The following is a 24,917-nucleotide window of genomic DNA, read 5'->3' on the forward strand; positions in this document are numbered from 1 at the left end:
GAAGGAAACACACATGAGGCAAACTCAGTTCAAAACCTTTTTCTTTCCATCTTTTTTATTTTAAATTACAAAGGACGTTGCATACACTGACGAGTCTGTACTGACTAGAAGTGCAGAGGGGCTGGAAAGTGACAGTAAACAAAGTCAAAACTTGAGTTGTGTCTTTTTTCTCTCAAAAGAAAAAAAACCCACACAACTATTAACCAACATTTAAATAGAGTAACTTTTAAAACAGCTCATGCGTTAACAAGGTAAAATTCTTTCTAAACAAGAGAGACAAGACTGATTCCAATAAAAAGTTTCTTAGCTCCAGTTGGAAAAAGAACTACAGAATATTTGACAACATTACAAACAGGACTCCAAGCAACTATGCAAAAGAGATGGCCACAGTGTATGAACAAATGCTCAGAATTCTTGACCTTCCCCCAAACCTATCCTCTAGGCCTTTAGGTCCTTTCAGAATTCACTGATGACCACAAATCCTAATCTACAGGACAACTCTCTTATAGTGGCAGCCACCATCCTAGGGAAGAAGAATCAGAAAGCAGGCAGTGGAATACAGTGCCAAGAATGTTTTCCAAAAGCAGATAAGGTACACATATATACACATCTATGCTTTTTGGTTCTTCAAAAAACAATGGTTAGAGAATGAGGGACCAGATGAGATCATATCACCACCCAACCCAGAAGTCATTCCTCTTGTGTGTTTTACACTGTTACACTGTTATGGAAGAGGCAAACCCAGTTTACCCAAACTTGGCACATCAAGATACTTAACTTGAGCATTCTCCATTAGTCACCAACTCTCTGGCCCTCACACCAATTAAAGAGCTATCTGTCCTTCTCTACAATAAAAGTGGAAATTTGGCATGATAATTCAATTTATAATTCCTAAGTCTTTCTGTAATTCTAGTCAGTTTGAACAGTGGGACTGTTTCAACACAATCATATTTGCTCTATGGAAGCCTGTGACATTCAGTAGTACATTTTTGCCATCTTTATCCCATACTTTTTTTCCTTTCAAATAAAAAACATTCCTGTAGTTGACATTCATAGTTACATATCATTACATATTTAAGATATTAAAAAAGGATGGAGTCTTCTCAAAATCATAATGCCCTTAGTAAGATTACAAAGAATCCACAATTGTTGTGGCACTGTGTTTGAAACTATTTGTCATGATCCTTGGGAAGAACAAAAGTAGCAAACTGCATTTCTGTGCAAAGTTATGAAAATGGCCTCAGTTCCTCATGAAACAATATTTTTTGACAAAAACTCTATTAAGAGGATAACTGAAACCATTTCCTTTAACACTGAAGGCATAATTCAATTAATTCTCAAAATTCAAGTTTCAAGACTAGAGTGATACTAACATTTGTGTTACATAATTAGGCAATGCTTCAACAGAACTTGAGGAAGACTATTAACAAGAATGGGAACATAATATTACTTTGTTAGTTCCTGCTGAAGGCCACTTGAATTCATTTCAGAAAGTTAACTCAAAGCAGCTAAAATCTCCATGTTAAAAAGATTTATGGAATAAAGAAAAGCACATCCGTCTTGCCATTTTGGTGAATAAACTAACAGCTTTATTAATGAAGGCAAACATCAGATAATTGTATGAATATTATATATATATATATATAAAAAAGAAATCCAAACTGACAGCATTGTATTTCAAAAGTACTATACTTCTGTTTCTTTAAAAGAGACTTGTCATCTGTTTTAGAAACAAACAGAAACTGATACTCTTCTCCTAAAAAAATTTGTGGAAAAATGAAATTAAATGAATTTCAAGCTGATGAGTTAAACATACCTTTCTTTAAATGCAGACTATTTGCTAATAAGCAAAAAAAGTCAAGCATCAGAAAGAAGTTGTATGATAAATTCATGAAAGTCAGAGAAAAAGGACGTAGTGGAATTATTGTTAACCCTCTCCCCTCATACTCAAAAGACCATTCAAAATTGGTCTTCCATACAAATATAAAATAACTACAAAGAGAGAGGGGAATTTGAAACCAGACCCATCTGAAATCCTTCATGATGCTTTTTTTTATTATAGTTCTGATTCTCTTTCTAAAAAGGTCAAAGAGTTAAAAGACTTGGGGAATGGAAGGGGGATGAAGACATTTAGTTCTAAAGGTACAAGTAAGGCACAATATAAAGCCACATCATAATCTGTCATGAAGGATATAGGAAAGGACAAGAATCATACATGGTACGGTAGAACAAGCAATCATATCGATTGAAAAAGTGTGGCACCCAATTCAAAACTTTGACAAGGTCTTAACAAGAGCAGTTGGACAGCATGCTTTAATATGGAAACAAACTCTATAAAGAATCCAGTGTATCTGAAACAAGGAAGTTTTTTTAAAATCATAGTAGTACTAGAATTGAAATGTATAAATTGCTTTTGAATGATGGGATTATTTGAAGTGAATATTCACAATGCCTCCACTTAAAATAAAATCCAGGACTTCATTATGATCTGCATACCATGTATGAACACTGAAAACCTTTAGAGATCTCTTCTCTAATGATCTTCATCCAAAAAATACATGCCACAATTTCCAAAAACAGAACATGTACAGTTGTTGGGGTTTTTTTTAACCCTTATAAGATTTGTGTGATAAGTATACACTAAATGTATATATTTTAATGACAATAGAGGAAGCAGATTATTACTGGCATTAAAGTACGACCATTTCTAGACGGTTTTAAATGCCACAGAGTCCCCTGGTTAAAATGTAAAGCTGCACAGCTTGCCTATGTCATCTTTACAGTAAAGTTAAAACAGCCAAAGGATTTAACTTTACTCTACATTTTACTGCCAGGTTTTATTTAGATCAAGTATCGCTGCAGCATTCTGACCAGCCCAGATTTAGCAGCAAATGGCAGGAATCATATAAAACGCAATCTTTTTTTTTTAACAAAGTGCTTCTCTAAGATATACATACATATATAAATAGGTACAAAATAAAGTGTCAACATTAAAAAGCTCAACTATTTAAAAGCTTTGAACTATTTAACTTAAGTTGTACATATAAAACACTGAAATGAGAGAGTAGGGTAATCCGCTACACGAATTTAGAATTTTTTTCTTTTTCTCTTTTTTTCTTTTGAAATGTGAGACCAAAATCATATTCTGGCATCTAGACAGGGAAAAAAAGATCAAAATGGAGCCGCTAAAATGGGTCATTTTATAAATCAGTTGAATCTCTTTCAAGAAAGTGATCTTCACCTGATTGTAAAACTGTGGTGTTGGCAATACTTTTTTTAAGTTTACCAGACACATTCTCTGTATCTTTCCAAGTTACAGGCTTGTACTACTTCTTCCTTCCCCCACCAAAAAGAAACAAAATTTTCAAAATCATTTTTTGTTTTGTTTTTTTTTGTCATCTGTTTACAATGTGCTCTAACTAATCAGGGATATTTCTATCAAATGAATAGGGAAAACATGTGCATCACCGTTTTAGTGCAAGCACTGATGACTTCTCCCACCTTGGAGCTTCTACAAAGTTTCATGACACTGTGCATGCACTATAGGAACAAGATAGTATGTTCACATGTTATTGAGTGTTTTAGACTCAAACCTTCATACACTAAAGTTAAAAAATGCAAATAAAAAATATGATTCAGGAAAGAAAGAGAAACACATTGTACAAATAAACTGTACTAAAGAATAAATTCTCCAAGGGGGAGATGGGAGGCCTTTATGACTTTTAAATGTACAGTCCCAGAACTTTAAGTTTGAAACTTTTTGGTACTTTTATTCTGGTTGAACAGATTGTATTTAAGGTGGTAGTCATCACTACCTTCAATAATATCTCAAACAAAATTTGAGAATGAATATTAAGAGGAAGGAAAAACTAGGGATAGCCAGGGGGAAGGTCCACAAACCCAGAGAATGATGCTGCCTTGACTTATGGAATTTCTCATACCTCTTAGGTAAAGCTTTAACACAGTTTAAAACACTGACTAGTGAAGCTTTTATATGAGCAAAAGAGCACCTAAAAACTAAATGTGTTAATATCTCTCAATCATAGAAACTAGAATTAACAAGAAAAGTCACATGTAAGTTTGAAGAAGCTAGTTTGGAAATACCTGTACAAAAATATAAAAATCTATAAATTTTTTTTGTTTTAAGCTTGTGTTGATCCTTGGAAATATTACATGCACAATAATACATCAATTGGAAAAGTGGCAACTAAAGAATTAGATATTTGTAGCTTTTTCTTTCTTTACATATATATATACACAGTACAATAAAAATAATCTGTATTTTGGTTGTTTGGTGGAAGTATACTACAACAAGCTAAATAAACTTTTTTAAATCCTCAAAATTGAAAACTATTTTACCAATAGCTTACTAAAATGCAAATATATTAAAATTTCCTACAGTAAGTGCAGAAAAAAAGATTTACAAACTCCTAAATGGCCACCAACTTATCTACTATGGAAGCGAACTAGAGGAACAGCAAAATAATATTTGTATGTATGAATGCTCCTTCTGTAGATAATTGGACCCAAACAGAAATAAAATTCACAGTTCAGTAAGATCCCTAACCCTGACCTTTTGATTTTTTCTTTTTTTTCCTTTTTTTTTTCATACATTCAGTACAGTATCATGTAAGCTGTGCAAAACTTTACTTAGACTGGCAGTTCGCCATATCAGTTGCATTTGTCTTTGGTACAAAAAATAAAACAATCGCATTAATGTGCAAGTATTTGTCTTCTTCCGGCCAAGTACCGAAATTGAGTTTTCTAGAGCCATCTTTTTTTTTATACAATACACAGACTCTGTGGCATATATCTACATTTCAACATAGTCCTATATACATTCAAAAAAATTTTAAGAGTTGGAACAAAAACATTTAAACCCCATAATTTTACCATCTATACATCTTGTTTTTCCTCATTAGGGTTATCATACAAAACATTACCAGTTTATAGCTACAGTTTTCCCCCAAATACAAGGCACAAAGAATATGCTTTTTTTCTTGCACGGACATATATATATCATATTGAGCTCTGAAAATTAAAGTCTAATATGGCACACCAGCATGAATGCTATGTGTGCTATGTACAAGTGAGATTAATGGTTGTGGGAAAATAATTAGAACATAAAGCAATAATTCTAAAAACAATCTAAACTGACAATTTAAAAAATGCTTCCTCTTAATTTTGTGTTGTATTCAGAGCATAAACCTGCCAGAACATTTGGCATTTGCTAACATTTTCACTTGCAGAAACAAGTTTGACTTCTATAGATTTTGCACCCCGGTCCTAAAACAGCCACTTACTTATAAAACATATAAGTTTCCACACTGATGCCAGAAGCAGTTTAAACTATGGTTTATGCTCTGAAAAATGCTATAATCAAGTATTTTGGATCATGCTTCACTTATACTACTTAGTTATTAAAACAATGTAACCTAATTGTAAATGTTTACATAATGCTAAACTGACATGCAGAACAGAATGAAATTTTACAATGAAGAACCTGACTGAACACAGACATAATTCTGACCAGAGAGTAGTGGTCAAATGAGGCCAATTACACTTTGGATGTTGGTATTCTTAGTCCTACTAGGCCCCCAGTGGGGTTGCCTTCTGCAGTCTTCTCTAACACTTGGTTCACAAATTCTGAGGTTTGTCCAGCAACTGGTAAACCTAAAGGAAGAAAAAAGCAAAACAAAACAAAAAAAAATTACATTCAAATGCTCACTCCCTGTGTGGCTTTCAAGTAAAACACTTTGCCTTCCTGGCTTTAGGTTCCTCACTTTTAAAATAAGGGGGTGGGGGTCCCTTCTAATTCCAGAGTTGTAATCCTATAAATTAAGATGGTGAATGTAAGCAAGTTATAGTTTACTTCAGGGCTCAGGAACATTTGGTCTGACTTTGCCCCAAGAGAATACTGTTCTGATTCTTTCTCCTACAGGCCAGAGAATAATTGCTCTCAACTCTGGGTGAATATCCACTAATTTCATTTGAAATAGAATCTCTAATAGTTAACAGTTTATGGTTTATATAATAGGTGAAAGCTATGAATCACGGTTATTCAGTCATAAGGCAGAACTTTTAAGCCACTTGTTATGGTTACTGAATGTTTAATTCTTCTTGGAGAAAAGCACCGAGTTTAATTTCTACTCCTCTTAAAAAAATAATTAAGTCACTTTTTGAAAGTAGCCCTTCAAAAACTTTTTTCCTAAGGCTTTCTATTCTCTATCATTTCTTTACCTACAATTTCTAGCAAATGAATCTTCAATCTCATGTTTTCCAATTTTTAAAAAATTAACTTTTTGACACAAATTTTTCTAATACAATGTTCTTCCTTGCTCTTCCCTAGCCTTCATTTCTCTATCAACCATCTCCTGATGATTTAAGAGTCAATTATCATATTTCTTACTATGCTAAATTGGAACGGTCCCATAGCTTCATTACTTTTTCACACTTTTGTCACTACTTTTCTTCAGGCACTCCATTGGCCTACCCATTGTTCCCCAATCTTGTCCCTTTCCTATATGCCCTATTCTGAATCTATTATTGCTGTGACTTTGGACAAATTGCTTTCCCTTATGAGTACAAAAAGTAAATGATACTAAATGATTTCTAAGGTCCCTTCCAACTCTATATCCCTAATTCTATGATCTTTTGTAGACATTGGTTCCTTATGACCAGAAGAAATTTCCCCTTCATCTCTACTTATTGCTCCCATGTCAAAGTTCAGTTCTGGTTCCAAATTCTCTGAGAAGCCTTCCCTAATGATTCCAGTTAGGTATAATCAGAGCTCCTCTTTGAATCTTTCCAGTAATTCTGACCTTTCCTGTGAATTTAGAACTCTTTATTTATGTACCTGTCTTATTCCCCTTTTTAGATTAGAAACTTCATGAGAAGTAAGAACCAGGTTCCCCCCCCATCCCTATAGTAGGTGCTCAATAAATATTTGCTGAATATAGGGACTGAGAAGTGTGGGGTTGTTTGCCCAAACATTAATGGTTCAGGGTCACTAATTGCTTTTATTGGTCCTGTGTCTACTCTCTTTCTGTAAAGATTATGAGTTATTACTTCTCCCTGCTCTCTGTTGGTATACCTGCTTCTTTTGGAATCCCATACCCCTCTATATATTGTGCTATTTCTAATCTGTTGCGACCTAGGAACCCAGATCCCTAAGTTTATTAAAATTACAAAAGGGGGACTATGTGGTGCAGCAGATAGAGCACTGGCCCTGAAGTCAAAAGTACCTGAGTTCAAATATGGCCTCACACCCTTAATAATTGCCTAGCTGTGTGACCTTGGGCAAGTCACTTAACCCCACTGCCTTAAATAACAAATAAAAAAAACTACAAAAGGAGAATACTAAATAAGTTAATAAGCCCTGAAGGAAGATCTCTTCTATGGAGTAAGGTATATGGATTTTGAGGCAGCTATTTAACCTATTCATGTCTCTTTTATTTCTAAAAGCTGAAGAATTTTAAGATTCTGTCTTCCCAAGTGCTCCAGATGACTAAAGCTGTCCATCCAATTATTTTTGCTAGATAAGAAAAGTTACAGGGGAAAAACTCTAATGAGAAAGTCAAAATCATACTGAAAAAAACTGTAAACAAACAAATGTGATAAGATAGCTTCATCTTTGGTAATTTTAATTAGCATTTGTAAACTTAATTTATATTTATACTATACAAAAATAAGAGCTACTTTCCCCATTAAGTATCATATCACATATTGCATTCTATTACTTGAGTATGTCATAAATTATCCTTACCAAGAGTATCTTTAATAAGTATGTCAAGCTTTTGTCCCATGTTGGGTCCTCTGTCCTCTCTTGGATTCTGCACACGGTTTACAATCTCTTGCTTGATAGAGTTGATTACAAATAGCAAGTTATCTGCAAAACAGAAAACATATAGAAAACATTACCTAAAAAGAAAGCATTTGGGGTTGAGTTTATAATAATGTAGAGCTCTGAAACCCATTACTTAACAGAAGCTCTACCCCCCCCCAAATAAACTAATTTTGAAATGGAATTAGTGGTCTGGTATCACTGGATTTTGGTGTAGATGTGGAAGTTCTGAAACCACTATAGGACTCTTGAGTTGGTACTAAATAACCTTGAATGGGAAAGAAATAGGTTGAAAGTCCTGACAGGGTTTTTGTTTCTATCTTGGTTAGATGCTGAGAAAATCCTAGATCCTTTTGGTCCATAGTTATCTGGCAAAGGCCATGTATAGTTGTATCAGAAATAAAGACCCAAATACTTGCCCTGCAAGGAAAATTAAGTGGCAGGGTCAAAAGTCATCTTCTATTTATGTTTCTGACAAGCTAATCATTTATCTCTTTTTGACAACTTATATTACAGAATCACAGAGTTGAAAGGGACCAGTTAGTCCAATCTATACCTGAAGAGAGATTTCTACTACAACATTCCAAATAAGTAGTCATCCAGGCTCCTCTGATTGAAGATGGTAATGAAGAATAACTCATTATATCTCCCAAAATAACTGATCCTGCTTTTAGGCAAACTCAAGTATGAAGTTTTTCCTCACATCAAACTCTTACCTTATTGAGGTTTCCACCTAGTTCTGTTTCCTGATGCTAACTAGAACAAGTCTAATCCCTCTGCAAATACTTGAAGACAGCTACCCATATTCTCTTTAAATCTTTTTATTTTTCTAGGATCAACAGCTATATTCCCTTCAACTGATCTTTGTATGCATGGTTCCCAGATGCCTACAACCATGGTTGCTTTCCTTTGTATATGTTTTAGTTTGTGAATATTCTTTGAGAATGTGGCAATTTGAACCAAACCTAAAATCTACATGTGTCAGAGCAGAATTCTTTATAATTATAACCTTTTCTAAAAACAGGTTTCTCTTTTTTATATAAGCCTAAAATTGAGTTCTCTTTTTATATTGCTCCATTGCCACATTGATTCATATTGTGTTTGAAATATAGTAAAACCTTCAGATTTTTTTCAAACTATTGTCTAGTTTGAAACACCTCCCCCATTACTTATATCATTTTGGGAAACTGACTTCAGTTTTAACTTTTTAAAAAGGAAACAGATGACCAAAACACAAATTAACTTTGGGAACTGAATAATTCATCAATTTAGCTTATTTTCTTACAAAGAACAGTAACACCTACATAGGATTTTCATGGAAGTCACAACCTGTCCATGAGATATTTAATTACCTAGGGAAGGGAAATACATTTAGAAGCAGATAAGCAAGACAAGCACCTGTGGTTGGTATACCAGACTACGGGAGCTCTGGCTAGGTACACAGATCAAAGGCCAACTTTCCACCCAAATGCTAACCATTTTAGTATAAGTTGTGTTAAGATTCCAACATGTTTTTCATGTTTATTTTCAAACTAAAGGAAAATCAAAGTTTACATCAATGTTTATTTACTCAACAAAAATTGAGCAATTTTCAGTAATGAATCACACATGCAAACCATGCATTAAATTTGTAAGGAAAGATTATGAATGAAATTCTTTAAAAAATTTTTCACAAGATGAATAAAAGAATAAGGGAAATATTTGCTGTAGTATAGGACCATCTAAACCAGATTTACATACAAGTATTTATACATTCTAAAGAGTCAGTGGATAGATGGAAAAAGTACAACAGCTTGGTGAGTTGGTGGATAAACAGGCAGGTGGCATAAGGCAGAGGGGTGGGCAAGAGAGAGGATGATCAGAGTGGTAAATGGGAAAGGGTGTAGTTAAAGTGATTCTGAGGAATGCTAGTAAATTTCTTAAAACATTACCATATTCTGTATTAAGACCCCACAATTTCACTTTATTAGCTTCATATTGAGCTTTTTTCTTTAGTCTGCAAGCCCTATAAAGGAAAAAGTATTTAGTTAATTTTTGTTTGCTTTTTATTCAGTTATCAGAATAAATTCAAAATAAATATTCCTTTAAACTCAACTATCAGAAATTTTCTAAAGGGTATATAAAAATTTGTCTTCTGTTGTTTAATGGGATCAAAAGACTGATATCTAGAGTTATTACTACCAAAAAGTATAACCCCACACCAGAATTTTAACTAAGGTAGAGTGATCAGTGATTTATGCCAGGGAAAGCCATTTGTGACAGCATGGTCCCAAAATCCATATCCTCCCTTGCCTGCCTCACCTTTGGCTTCAGCCCAGGGGTACTTCCCAAACAAATACAGCCATACTCTAAGCTTGCTACCCTCACTGCCACTTACTCCCAATGCAAAATTTGCTAGTCAAAGTGTTGATATGTGCAGACTTGCTTACAATTCAAATAGATTCTGATTCTTCAAGTATATTAGACTGAAAACTACAATCTAATTTTCCCATATTGTATAAAAATTGAACAATGTAAACAACTTTTCCCATTAAAAAGAAAAATTCCACACTGACCTTAAAATGTTTCCAAAGAGAAGAAAGCATATTTTTCTACATAGTTTGAAGATATCTCTTCTTGTACTGCTCACTAAAAGAATGATCCTAGTTCAGAGAATTCATCTAACAGAGGTAAAAATCATCAAAACTTACCTGGAAGCTAGCTTATTCTTTTCTTTCCTTGACCTGGGTCTGGCAGTTAAGGGAAGTTCACTGACTGGTGTCAGATCACTTATCACCTTATTCAGTTTCCTTAGTTCATTGCCAATCTGAAGCAGTTTTTTGGGATTTGGAGTCAGGTCTTCGACATCAGTTCTCCTTGACTTCTTTACCGCATATTTTCCTATTAAGGAAAAGAAAAACCCACTCTATTGTTCTTAAACATGTCATTTAAACAGAAGGGGATACATGTTCACAAAGCTTCTATTCTGAAGCCTGGCTTTTCTTTAACTAAGGACTAAAAAATATGATGTGTAAATAAGGGTTAGTCATTCAAACTGAAGATACTGACTCATCCTAGGAATACTAGGAAATAGCAGGCCTATTTCTCCCTTCCACCCATCATTCAAAGAATGAAGAGAGGGGCTATATCCTGTCTCTCCCCCTTAGAGACTCCAGCCATATCTGTGAGTGCTATTTAACTATACATGGTTGCACTAGCTTACACACTCAATAACTTGCCTTTTCTACTCTTTTCTCATCTAACTATATATTTTTTGAGGTTTTTGCAAAGCAAACAGGGTTAAGTGGCTTGCCCAAGGCCACACAGCTAGGTAATTATTAAGTGTTTGAGACGGGATTTGAATCCAGGTACTCCTGACTCCAAGGCTGGTGCTTTATCTACTATGCCACCTAGCCGCCCCTTCATCTAACTATATTTTAAGTGAAAAATATATCTACTACTCACATTTGCTCCCCAACCCCATAGCACACTACTGCCATTTTCAATGTAGTTATCTTTGTTAACACTTCACCATTTTTCAAGTCCCAGGATGGGAAATTAAGAAGGAAAAAAGGAAGGGAGAAGAAACAGAATGGCCCCAGGGCTTTTACTTGTAAGTAGAAAGTGGATGTAGGTGGGCAAACTGATTTGGCTGTTATATCCATCTATTCCCTCTTTTCTCTCTTGTTCAAAAATATGGATTTACCAAAGGAGCATTACAATTTAACATCTATACTTGAAAAAGTGCTCCAGAACTAGTGGTACTAATTACTTGACAACAATTCCCTCTTACCATGATGCAAGCCATTTTTTTGATACATATTACTTGGCAAAGTGTCTCTGTTCCATTCAGATGGCCTTAGCATCCTCTCTTGTTGTGATGGTGTTAGTTGTTCACTATACTCCCAGAAGTACCTTCTCTTGCCTCTCTTCCTCGAAGATACTGAAGTCATCTCCTTTAAATCTTCAACTGAGTCATTTTCATAACCTTTGGAGAAAACCCAAAATCTCAAAATATGAATGAATAATAATATGAAAATATGAAAAGTTAACTTTAAGAAAAAACATAAAATTTTGGGAAACTGTTAAAAATTTGTTGGTTTTCTTTAATGTAAAAGATAAACTATTCTATTTGTAACTAGCTAAATTAAATTCCCTTTAATTTGACAACAGGCACTGTACTAGGTGCAAGGGAATACAAAGACAAAAAAATGAAGCATCTAATCTCAAGGAACTATACAAGATATCTAAGCTAAGGATGTTAAATACAGATTGAAAGATCATATTTAATTTGGAAAACTACAACTTTTTAAAATTACAATGATACTAAAACAAAATACCATTCTGGGTTATCTGAGCTTCTCTAAGGTTTTTTAAATTACTCTCTAAAATGCTAATTAATCATAACATATGAAGCAGAGTTAGGATATCAAGAGTAATTAATTAAACTTTTTTTAAAAGAGCAATTTCACTGTTTTTTCTGAAATTATTGAAATTCACTGACAGCAGAATTGGGTAAATTTCCATGATGAATGCTATTTAAGAGTTTTTAGAGGTAATATTATTATTCTCTCCCTACTCCTCCTAGAAAAGTACAGAAAGTACCTATTATATCTTTGGTCACCAGATAAAAGTTAATTGTCCACCCTGCTTGCTTGTTTTAATTGAATGCAACTTTCACTGTTAAATCAACTCTAAAAAGAGATTCTCTATTGTCCAATTTGGGTGTTTCACAAACAAAATAAAATGAAAATTAGAGCACTAATACTAATCCCAAAACTTCTGGTCTGACAGGACTTTTCTTAACATATTCTATCTCAGCGTGTCCATTCCCTCCTTCTCTATTCCTACTGTTATCACCCTAGTTAGAAGTCCCTATTATTGTGCCCATACCTACCCTATTACAATAGCCCCCTTGTATCTTTTTAATTCCCCTTTCTCCTCTCTTATCCTTTCTTCATAATACTCTTAAGAGTATTCTTCCTAATATGTTAGAACTGGTCTTGTCATTCTTGTTCAAAATTTTCACTGGAAAAAAGTCATTCAAACTGTGTTTATACATACACACACACACACACACACACACACATATATTATATATATATATATGTAATATATATACATGTCATATACACACTATTAACAGTATCTCTGGTTTTATCACAGTTTTGCTCAAATTCATTAATGAAAAAATTATTCAAGTCATCTATACCCTTTTACCAAAAGGAGATAAAAGAATTAAAAAGTTCCATGGATAGAGGGCAGCTAGGTGTCACAGCGGATAGAACACTGGCCCTGGAGTCAGGAGGACCTGAGTTCAAATGTGAACTAAGACACCTAATGATTACCTAGCTGTGTGACCTTGGGCAAGTCACTTAATCCCATTGCCATAAATAAATAAATTTTTTTTAAAGTTCCATGGATAGAAACATTTTTGTAACAGTAAAGAACTGAAACCGGGGAATGACTGAACAAATGTGATACATGAATGTAATTAAATATTACTGTCTAAAAGAAATGATGAAGATGAAGAGTTTAGAGAAACTTAGTGTGACTTATATAAACTACTGTATGGGGAAATAAGCAGAACCAGAAGAAAAAATTACATCATGACTACAAAAATGTAAAGGAAAACACTGATCAAAATGCAATATCCAATTGTGACTTTATAGGATTTGATGGTGAAGAATGCCTTGGGAGTGTCTTCACAAAAGTGGGAGATAACAGATGCAAAAGAAAGAATATAATGGCCCAGTATGGGGACTTGTTTGACTTAATTTCTCTATTACAAGGGAGAGTGGGTCCTGTTGGGAATCACTGGGAAGTAACAATGATGCTTTTTTTTTTAAAAGGACATCAATAAAACAAGTTTTAAAAAGAAAAAAAACTCTCAAATATTCAGTTTCTCCCTAATTGCCCAACTGAGCAAATAACATTTAGACTCCAAGAACCTTTATAACTTTTTAGCTTTACCTCATATAACTAACCTGATAAGTATACTTTAAGCAGCAAACAAATGAGACAGCCCAAGTCTACCCTGGGACAACTTATCCCTGCTTTGGCTCATACTGTCCCCATGCCTAGAAGAATGTCTCCTCTCTTCTCATCACTCTTGTTTTTAAAAGTCAAACTCAGACACCAATTCCTCCCCTCACCAACCATTGCTGGGCTTATGGAAGAACAGAAAAGCTGAAAATGCTGCACTATGATGTAAGGAATCAAAATTGGGCTAGTTACTCTATTAGGTAGAATGGGAAGAGCTACTTAGCCAAATATGTTAGAGCTTCATGACAGCTCTAGGATCTAATATTTCACAGTCAAGTCTGCCTTTGCCCAAACCAAGTTAGAAGAGGAAGCACCATTTTTTTAACTCAGGTCAGTATACTTCACACTTTACTAATTACTGGGCACACCAGTTTATACAGCCACCAATTTTACCACTCCTCATTTGACTCTGCTTTCTGGAAAAATAACATTATGCTATTTTGCATCTACCAAGTTAGAAAATAGCAGTGTTAGAATCATAAAAATTACTAAATAGGTTAGTGAAAGCAAATCAGAAGACCATATGGCTATACTAAAATTTTAAATATAATTCCAAGAAAAGATCCTTAAAGTGCTTTTGATAGGAATAATTGGTAAGGAGCAATATTTGAAGAGAAAGGGGAAATACAAAAAGCCAGCAAATAGTGATTACAAAGTAAAATTTCACTTCGGTACCCAACCTAAGCCAATATGCTTGGACCCATGACTCCAGTTGTGGCTCCAGTTGTGGGCTGGCTACTGAATGAGCTCTATGTAATCTTGGGAGCAAGTCCAGAACAGGGACTGAAACTCCATTCTAAACCCTATGTCCCCTCCACCCTTTAAGTTTTTAGGCTCATGAGCTAGTGTAGCTATCAGCCAAGAAACAGCATCAAGTGACCTAGTCACAAAAGAGCCTTTGTAAATTGGTCAAGAACACCACAAATTAAACCAATCAACCCATCCCAAATTGGCACACTTCTGTTTCAAAGTATTTCCTTCTGTTTCTCTCCAATACTTCACTTTTGGGTTCCTAGGTATTTGTTTAGTTCTTCTATGTAAATAGAAGGAATTTTAAAAATTTCATTATCCATATTTGTCAAAGCCCAAATAATACCATAATTTTGTGGGTTTTCTTTTTAACTGATCAAGTCAATTGTTCATTTTTATGTATGAGAAATGTCTACATAACACAAACCAAGTCAACTGGAAACAAGAAAATGAAATGTCCCTTTAAAATTTAGCATTATGTTTACAAGGACAAGATGAGAATTTGATCCCTACAAATACCAGTTACCTCCACTCTGCTCCATAGTCACAACTGTTTGCTTAAGCATAACCAATTGCTTCACAAATAAATGTTGCTGGTTAGAGCAGTGTCCAGTCAAGAGAGTGTGAATAGATGAGGGGAAATGAACCCTCAATTATGGTAGGACAAAAGTGCATGCTCTTTTGAAGGAACCTAGGTAGCATGGCTGTCTTTATTTAGGACCCATAGCCATCCCTGAGGTCAGGGTGAGGGCTCAAGGCAAAGGACATTACGTGCTCTTCTTCCCTACCCAAGTATATTTTAACATGTAAAATCAAGAACATTAAGACCACTGTTAAAAGAGGAAAGAGATCATACGGTGAAACCCAGCTTGAGTAGCAGAGAAGGAATGCTATACTGAATTTGTTCTGATCATTATGGAATTGGTGCAATAGAGTTTTGGTTGTTTTGATTTGTTTTTAAGAGAGGCAGTCCTACATAACTGGAATTGGTGGAATTGCTGGAATTGAAAGGAAATCATGGTTCAAATTCCAACTCTGACACAGCTGTATAACCAAGGGCAAGTCATCTAACCTCTCTTCATTTTCACCATCAGTAAAATGCAGATAAAAATATCTGCCTTGGTACCTGCTTCACAAGGTTGTTGGGAAAACCAAATGAGAGATTCTGCAAGATGCTTTACAAATCTTAATGTACTAGATAAATGTCAGTTATTATTATTAACACAAGTTAACAATGTCACCTTTTCTTCCTTCTTTTTCTTTATTCCCCAAAATACTGGGCACAGAACAATAATTCTCATTCATTATATGTCAAAGCTCAATCTTGTCAGTCCCCATTAGCACCAAAATTTGTTTCCCAACTAGAAAGTCCCCTGAGTCATGCCAGAGATCAAAATTATCAGGGAGAACCATGAACATTTTTCAAACTGCTAAGCAAAAAAAAGAGAACCACTAATTTTCCATCCCAAAACATAAGGGCCCTAAAATATGTGAAAGATGGTGGGTACAATGCAAAATAATTTTGTTGCCTCTAATAAAAACTGAAACATCCGGGTAAAAGAAATCACTTCTAACCAAGACAAAAAAAAAAAAAACCCCAACAACACACAACCAGAATTCTGAATACCAGTTTAAAATTCCAGAAATTTTTGCTTCAAAAATTAAGACAGTAGGGGTGGCTAGGTGGCGCAATGGATAGAGCACTGGCCCTGGAGTCAGAAGTACCTGAGTTCAAAACCGACCTCAGACACTTAATTATTACCCAGCCGTGTGGCTTTGGGCAAGCCACTTAACCCCATTGCCTTACAAAAACTTAAAAAAAAAAAAATTAAGACAGTAAAGATAATAATATAGTTTCCTTTGAACATTGTATTTAAGTTCCTTTGAACTAATATGTTTTATGCAAAGCTATTTTATGTTTATATGAAACGATAGCATTTATTTAAATAAATTTGCCAAAATAAAAAAGGCATTGGGGAGATTTTTAATCCTTCCTATACTTTTTTTAATTATGCCTTTCAACAGAATCATTTTCATTTACAAAATTTACTCACTGAGTCTCAAGATTAACTTCTTTCTCACTTTTCATGCCCAAGTAATACACATAAATTTATTTTTTAAATCTATCCCTAAAAGATCCTTTGTTATCCTCAAGCCTTTCCCCTCTATTTTTATGTTCTAACTCAAGAAAAAAATTTTTCAAAAAAAAACTGCCCTAGAACCAAGGAAAAAAATCCCTTAATTTTTTTCATAAATGAGAACGACATGGGGCATGAGTAGCTGAAACTGACACTAAGTCAATTTAGGAACTCTTCCTAATTTATCTCCATAATACTGGAGGGACACATTCAGAAATAAAATTACTTTTATGCTAATGGATTCTTGGTCCTTTTGGAGAAGTACTGAAAAAGGTGAAAAACCAAAATGATTGACTAAGAATTGGTCTCAAAGCATTATAGTCCTCAAGCAGATAACTACTCTGATATGACTTATTATCAAAATGCATTGCCACTTCCACTCCCCAAACAAGGTAAAGAAATTATCCCCTTTGAATTTTTAAAAGCTCTGCTAGTCTACAATTTTTACAATACCTGGTTCAGAGAAAGTGTCACTAATATCATCATCCTTGTCATCCTCATAATCTTCTTCCTCCTCTTCTTCCTCCTCATTTTCAGATAGCTCATGTTCACTGCCAAATCCTTCATCATGGTCCTCGTCATCATCATCTTCATCCTCTTCATCCTCATCAGGGTTGCATTTGGCTTGTTGTTCACCCAGGTTGTCGGAAACAAAAAGAGAATAATTGTGCTCTTCTTTTTTCTGCGATGGATCTGAGACTGATGTGCTGGCAGAAAGGCTGCTGCTCTCTCCTGATACAATTAACCCTGTAGCCTCCTGGGGAGGAGGACTGAGAAGTAGTTCCTGGGTCTCCTTAAAAGGCAAAGTAGGAGTTATGTGACTCTGAAGTGTATCCAATCCTTTTTTTTCTTGTCTCTTTGCTACAGCTCCACAATAACAGGTATTTTCCTTTGCTGCATCAGCATGAACCTGGCTCAACAAGGGCCGAATCTGCTGAACTGGATTGATCTTTACCTTTGCCTTTTTAACATAGTCTTTACATTCAACATGAAAATTCACCTTTTCATTATGATACAAGTTGGTCTTCACCATGATTTGTGTGCTTGATGTGGGTTTGCTTGCCTTTTGGACACAGTCTGACAAAGGAACCTCAGCCTGAATAGTCTTAGATGAGCACACTGGGGCAGCTGCTCGGCTTGCTATCTTTTTCCCTGGTAACGAAGAGGTCAAGGGGTTCTGTTTGACACCAAAAAGCAGGTCAGGATAATAAAGGGAATCAGATACTGGCTGAGAATCCTCACTATTAAGCTGGGCTAAAGTTGGAGTCTTACTTATAACCTCTTCATCTTGGTAGGGACTAGAAAAATCATCAAGACCCAGGTAATCCACTTCTTTTGTTCCCCAGATGTCACAGCTAGTCAGTTTAGTATACTTTGTTAAGTCTTCACAGTATGTATCCCACTGTTCCCAGTTTGAGGTTAAAGCAGCCTCGTTATCCAGGACATCTGTGAAAGTCTCCAAATTTTCAACATCTTTGCACTCCTCCAAAGAAAGAAAGTTGTCTCTGGGATTCTGTTGGTAGTTCATTTCTCTATCCTGAATAGGAAAATGAGAAAAAAAAATAGTATCACATTTTATGGAAATACACAATTCCCCATTCTCTTTTCTCTTATTTACAATTGCCATACTAACTTGATTTGTTTTACTTTAAGGCAAAGCCATATATATATATATATATATATATATATATATATATATATATATATAATTTCCTTCCTTACATGACTTTAAAAAAAGGAAATTGTCACTTAAGTGGTTTTTGATGCTAGAATTTTTAAAATGTTCTTCCTTCAAGTCTGTGGTATGGCTCAAATGTTAAGGGCTCTTGGTTTTCTACATAAATGCTTCACATGAGGGATCTATGTCACAAATATGGTTATTTCTGCTACCAATATATCGAACTTTAACAGATTGTTTTCATGAATTTCTTTAGCTGAAAATATCCATCACCTGAGGTCCAATCTTTGCTAAGCCTCTCTACAACTTGGCTAGGTGAGTTCTCAAACAACAGGCATACAGGCATAAGGTTGTTACTTAGATTTTACTCAAAGCCTTTCTAGTAAAGTAACTTGAGAGATGCTACATTACACTGACATAACCTTTCATAACTCCAGGTTACCTTCATATTACAATGAGGCACCAAAAGACTTCACTGGACAGATTATAAATAACACCATTAAAAAGATTTGTTTTTCCTTGCTTTATATTAGAAAAATTTATTATCTCTTTAGCAGCAACCACTCTTAATGTTGCGTAGCTCATCATGGAAAACTAAGCTGCCTTGTTAAGAGAGAACTTTAACAGAGGCACAAGATCAAAGATAGTTGAAACCTAGCCAGGAATAAGGCTCAGGACAACCTTAATTCTCATGCCCAAATGTAGATGCAACATTCTTGCTTTGTGATTCAAGAATAAAAGGGATAATACTTTTGTTACTTAGTGTCTAGTTTCCTCACCTAAATATAATGGACAGACCTATTCAAATATGTAGCTGCTATTTTTGTTTTAACTCTTCCAACTTCATACCTTTGAATATTAAAGAATGCCAAACTCTCTAGTTTTAAATGCTATTATTCATTTGCCAACTGGACCTTAATGGCCTTATATAATTTATTTCAACAAATATCTTACCTTACTAAACTCAGGAGGTTTATACATAGTTCTAAAAAGTAACAGAATCAGACTTATTAGAATCAAAATTGACTCACATTTATTCTTGCTCTTCACCTACTAGTTTCTAAATTAAAACAAAGCAAACAAGATGCCACAATAAAACTATACATACATATCCAATCAATTAAGAGTCCAAGAAAGTATCACTTACCAGTTCATACATAAAGTCTGGATCTGAACTGTTTGCTAAGAGATCTGTGCTCATCAGAGTCTGTTCTGAAAATGTGTGGCTTCGAAAGGCATCCCCAAAAGGCGGGTCCATTCCGCTTACACTAGGCTGCAATGATATTGTTTAATTAAAAAAAAAAAACTGAAGTCTTCAAGAATTCCCATCTTATTATTCTTTTTTTAAAAATCTACAGTTTGAAATCATTTATCTGATCTTTTAAAAGTATTTTCTTACAAGAAAAACCTAAAAGGGCTTAATTTATTTAACTCAATTTAAATCAAGTGAACGATTAAAAAAGTGACAAGTTGATCACTGCATCAGAAGTTGCAATGGTTAATGGCATTAAATTTGAACAACTAGAAGATTATTTATCTATTAAAGAGGATCACAATTAATGGATACTCAGCAGGTACTTTGTATGCATCTATATATAGTGAAAACATTTTGTAACAATAAACTCTACTAAGATTTTTTTTCTGTTCTCATTTCCTATAGTAGGAGAGTTCCCTATTATTTCTGAGGGGATGAATTATTTACAGTCTCTTGTAGCAGTAATTTTCATTTTGCCCCATAGAGGAGCAAAAGCCAAGATTTCCACATGTAAAAGTGAATGGCAAAATAGCAGTTTTGTGGGTGCAAAAGTTATTAGCAGTTGATAGTAGGAGTGAGCCTCAGGTCTTTTTTAGTGTTACATTATGTTAGTAGCAACTAATAGATCACTTAAGTCACTGTCCAGCACTAACAGTTTGGGCCCCTGAAAAATATAGGAGCTAGAATAATTCATTATACCTTAGGAGTTGCCTCTTCTGACTCCAGAAGCACCTTATAGTTTTTATCCTATTATTATATCAATGTCACCCATCTCTCCTAGTTAAAAGAGTGTAGAGGATTTGAGACCAAGAGTAAAATAAAGTGGAGAAACACAACATTAGAAGGGGAGCATTTCAGTATTTAAATAATCAGAATAGGAACATGAATGGTTTCATTATAGGATAATATTAATTGGTTCAGAGATTGCCTCCAAAACAAAATTGATTGGTTCAAAAGCAATCCCTATCATTTTACTCAGACAAGCCCAATTACTTTTATCTATATTTTGTACTTTTTTTCAATGTATGCAATGAAAATGTTTAAAAATAACTTTATACAAACAATCAAAAGTCAAGGGATATTTTTCAAACATCAATTTAAAGAGATATTTCACTTAATGAAATTACCTATAACCTCTGCTTCTCATCATAGCATTTCTAACATTGACTCATAGGAAACTGAAGGAAGATGGTTCCCAATTGTTTCAACCATAAGAGAATAAATTTATCCTTGGCCTTAGGAACCAGTATTAAACTTGTGCACTGTAAAATAAACTACTACTAACTGAGGTTAGCTCTAATCTCTCCTAATGATGCTATAAGGAAATTATTGATAGTTATTTGAATGTGTAAATGTGGAGATGCACTGCATACAAGAAAGGTTAGTGAAGAAAAATGAATGAAAAGATCCTTACCTCTGTGGTGAGACCCTTAACACTGGAAAGGAACCACAGAGGATAAGTAGTTCAATCTTTACCTTAACAAGAATCCCCTCTAAAACCTTCCCAAATGGTCACTCAGATATTTATTTAAAGCTTACACTGGTGGTGCTGGGAGAGGTCCCACTATCTACCAATGCAATCCATTCTACTTTGAAAAAGCTCTAATTGTTGGAAAATCTTTTCTTACACCAAGCCTAAATTTGTCTCTGAAATTTCCACCATTGCTACTTAGTTCTGTCTTCTGGAGACAATCAGTACAAGTTTAATAATACCTCTTCCTGAATATCCTTCAATTGGGCAATGGCTTAACAAACTGTGGTATATGTATGTAATGGAACACTATTGTTCTATTAGAAACCAGGAGAGATGGAAATTCAGGGAATACTGGAAGGATTTGCATGAATTGATGCTGAGCAAGATGAGCAGAACCAGAAGAACACTGTACACCCCTAAAAGGAACATAGGGGTGATGATCAACCTTAATGGACTTGCTCATTCCATCAGTGAAATAATCAAGCACAATTTTGGGGTATCTGCAATGGAGAATATCATCTGTCCCAGAGAAAGACTTGTGGAGTTTGAACAAAGACCAAAGACTATTACCTTTAATTTAAAAAAGTTACATAATTTTACTATCTCTTATACTCATTTTTTCTTCCTTAAGGATATGATTTCTCTCTCATCACATTCAACTTAGATCAATGGAACTTAGATTGTGCAAACAATGTAAAGACTAACAGACTGCCTTCTGTGGGGTATGGGGGAAAGAAGCAAGATTAGGGGAAAAATGTAAAATTCAAAATATATAAAATCTTTCTAAAAAAAATGAAGGGGTGGCTAGGTGGCGCAGTGAATAGAGCACTGGCCTTGAAGTCAGGAGTACATGAGTTCAAATCTGGCCTTAGACACTTAATAATTACCTAGCTGTGTAGCCTTGGGCAAGCCACTTAACCCCATTGCCTTGAAAAAATAAAATAAAATGAAGACAGCTTATATGGGAAAAAACCCCCTCTTTCCCAAGATGAAGCTTTAAACATTCAAAAAGAGCTACCAAACCCCTCTATAAGTCTTCTCCAAGCTACACATTCCCAGTTCCTTCAACTGATCTTCATTTGGCACAATTTAAAGATCCAGTACTGTCCTGGTTGCTTTACTCTGGATTCTCTCCACATTATCAGCATTCTTCTTAAATAGTGCCCAGAATAAAACATCTGGATGTGGTCTGATTAGAACAAAATACAACAGGAATATCAATTCTCTAGTCCTGGACTGCATAGTAGCCTAAAGTTACATAAGGTTTTGGGGGACCATCATTAATTCACGTTAAATTTGAAGTTCACTAAAACTCTCAGATCTTTTTTCAGATAAAATGCTATCCAGTTATTCTTCCTTCACCTTGTACTTAGAACAATGATTTTTGAAAACCTAAATGTAAGGCTTTAGATTTCTATTAAATTTCCATTTATTGTATTAGCTTCTCATTTCAGCCTACTCAGACCTTTTTTGATCCTTTCAACATGTTTGCCATCTCCTCCTAAATATGCAACCTGTAATTTTGATAAGAATGCCATCCATACAATTATTACTATTCATTTACCAAACAACATAAGGTCACTGCTAGAAAGCTTCTTCTAAACAGACATTTAATGGTTACTCTGAGTCCAGTCACTGAACCCATTCTCAATCTGTCTAAATAGTGTCTCAACTGTATCTCATATGTAAGAACAAAAGATTTTGTCAACTATTTTTCTAAAAATCTAGGTAAACTAGGTACCTATACCATCAATCTAATAATTAGATCAAGGGGGTGGCTAGGTGGCACAGTGGACAGAGCACCAGCCTTGGAGTCAGGAGTACCCGAGTTCAAATCTGGCCTCAGACACTTAGTAATCACCTAGCTGTGTGGCCCTGGGCAAGCCACTTAACCCCATTGCCTTATAAAAACTTTTAAAAAAATCCTAAAAAAAAAAATAATTAGATAAAAAAAAGGAAATAAAGCTAGTCTGATATGCTCAAATGGATTTGTAGTCTCAATGCTATGAATGTTTCTTCCAGTGATGCATCCATGCTTGCCCATCCAATGCAACTCTTCTCTTTTTCCAAACAGGAGTTTGCCACAGAACTTCTGTCAATGAGTAAACTTCCCTTACTGTTTCCTAACATTGTAAAGATATTAATGGAGAATTATCAGCAGTATACTAGATATTTTTTCCCTATTGTCACACAAGCAACACATTTCTTGGATATCATTTACTCCAACTGCTATTTCCTGTAGTTCCTTTTGTTATACATTAAAGCCTGCTCTTCCACCAGCCTCCTAAGGGATACTCAGGTTAATGTTGTGGATACTATAGTGTTCCTCAATATGTACCTATATGATAAAAGAGGTAGAATATTGGCATTAAGTCTTTGGTTTTTGTTTTTAAAATTGGTCTTTGTTTTTGAAAAAGTCATGGGATCATTAGAGAAATTTTGTAATTTCTGAACATAATTCAGACTTGTCTTCCTGACCAATTCTTTTTGTTGTTGTTTTTGGTTTTTTGCAATGCAAATGGGGTTAAGTGGCTTGCCCAGGGCCACACAGCTAAGTGATTACTAAGTGTATGAGGTCAGACTTGAACTCGGGTACTCCTGACTCCAGGGTTGGTGGAGCCACCTAGCTGCCCCTGTCTAATTCTTTCCAAGAATTTTTATCCATTTGCACTCTCTGCCCAAGATATCTTGATGGATGAGTTCTATCGTTGTTAATTGTACATTGTGATTGGACAACACGTATTCTTCATTCACTAGGTTTACCTATGTAGATGGTTAAATCAAATTTTGAGCCTCTCTCACAGAATGTTCAGTAATATTCCAAGTCTTGCAGCAATCAGCCCAATGTCATCCACAAACAGGGACAACTGTATGCCCTCCTCATGCATAAGGAATACTTCTTCAACTTGGACTCTTCAATGGATCTCATCCACGAAAATTGTTGAACATCTTTGATGTATTCCTGTTTTGTACCATGCCTGTTATTAACAACTAGATGGTTTTTGAACAATATTATCCTGAACAATGCTTGTGGGGAAACAGCCTTTAAGATAGCATTTTGCTTTACCAAATCAAACACATATAATCAATAACAATAAAAAGAGTAATCTTATATTCTCTGCATCGGTTAATTTGTGATGGTAAAGACAGAGACTTCTGTGGAATATCCTTAGTAAGTTCTTGTCTGTTCCATATTGAATCCTTCTTATAAAGGATGCCCCAAAGTATATGTAGATGTTCTCATAAAATTTTTATACAGATTGTAAAGTAGATAACTAGGTCAGTATGTTGTTCTTTCATCACCCTTATTTAGAATTAAGACTAAGATTTTTCCTTCCATACCTTTAGTGTCTTTTCCTTTCACACAGCCTCAATACCCTCATATAGTTGTGTTGATATCTGTGTAAATGTCTGACAATCTGTTCATGAAGTCATACTTGTTTCATGTGATCACTGTTTTTCTAGAACCATCCCATAATAAAGCTCTAAAATTTCATTGGCAATCAAATTCACTGACCTATCATCTACAAATCCCAATCTCTTCCATTTTTTGAAAATCAGGACAATATTTGCCTTTCTTCAGGCCATAGCACCTACCCTCCTTTCCAGTGTTTTTTAAAGATCATTAATGGTGGTTCAACAAACACAGCACTTATTTCAATTTCCTGGGATATACCTCATTTGGACCTGATGACCTCCCCTCATGCTGTTTTTACCTTTACCTTGAATTTTTAAACTCCTTTTCATAAGACTTT

At 34.8% G+C, this 24,917-nt stretch overlaps 1 protein-coding gene across 2 annotated transcripts in view; it reads right to left on the bottom strand.

The window, feature by feature from the left end:
• Window positions 1–24: 24 nt before the first annotated feature.
• CREBRF (CREB3 regulatory factor) overlaps window positions 25–24,917 on the bottom strand; it is a 48,391-nt gene continuing 23,498 nt past the window's right edge. For both annotated transcript variants that reach the window (XM_074212396.1, XM_074212397.1), the window contains exons 3-9: window positions 19,581–19,706; window positions 17,209–18,292; window positions 11,616–11,810; window positions 10,534–10,723; window positions 9,775–9,848; window positions 7,766–7,888; window positions 25–5,673 (exon numbers count right to left, since the gene is read on the bottom strand). In XM_074212396.1, the coding sequence (XP_074068497.1) occupies window positions 5,558–5,673; window positions 7,766–7,888; window positions 9,775–9,848; window positions 10,534–10,723; window positions 11,616–11,810; window positions 17,209–18,292; window positions 19,581–19,706 (1,908 nt within the window). In that variant the 3' untranslated portion in view covers window positions 25–5,557. The remainder of the gene's footprint in view (window positions 5,674–7,765; window positions 7,889–9,774; window positions 9,849–10,533; window positions 10,724–11,615; window positions 11,811–17,208; window positions 18,293–19,580; window positions 19,707–24,917) is intronic.

This window comes from Macrotis lagotis, chromosome 1, assembly GCF_037893015.1.
Source record: "Macrotis lagotis isolate mMagLag1 chromosome 1, bilby.v1.9.chrom.fasta, whole genome shotgun sequence".
Lineage (NCBI taxonomy): Eukaryota > Metazoa > Chordata > Mammalia > Peramelemorphia > Peramelidae > Macrotis > Macrotis lagotis.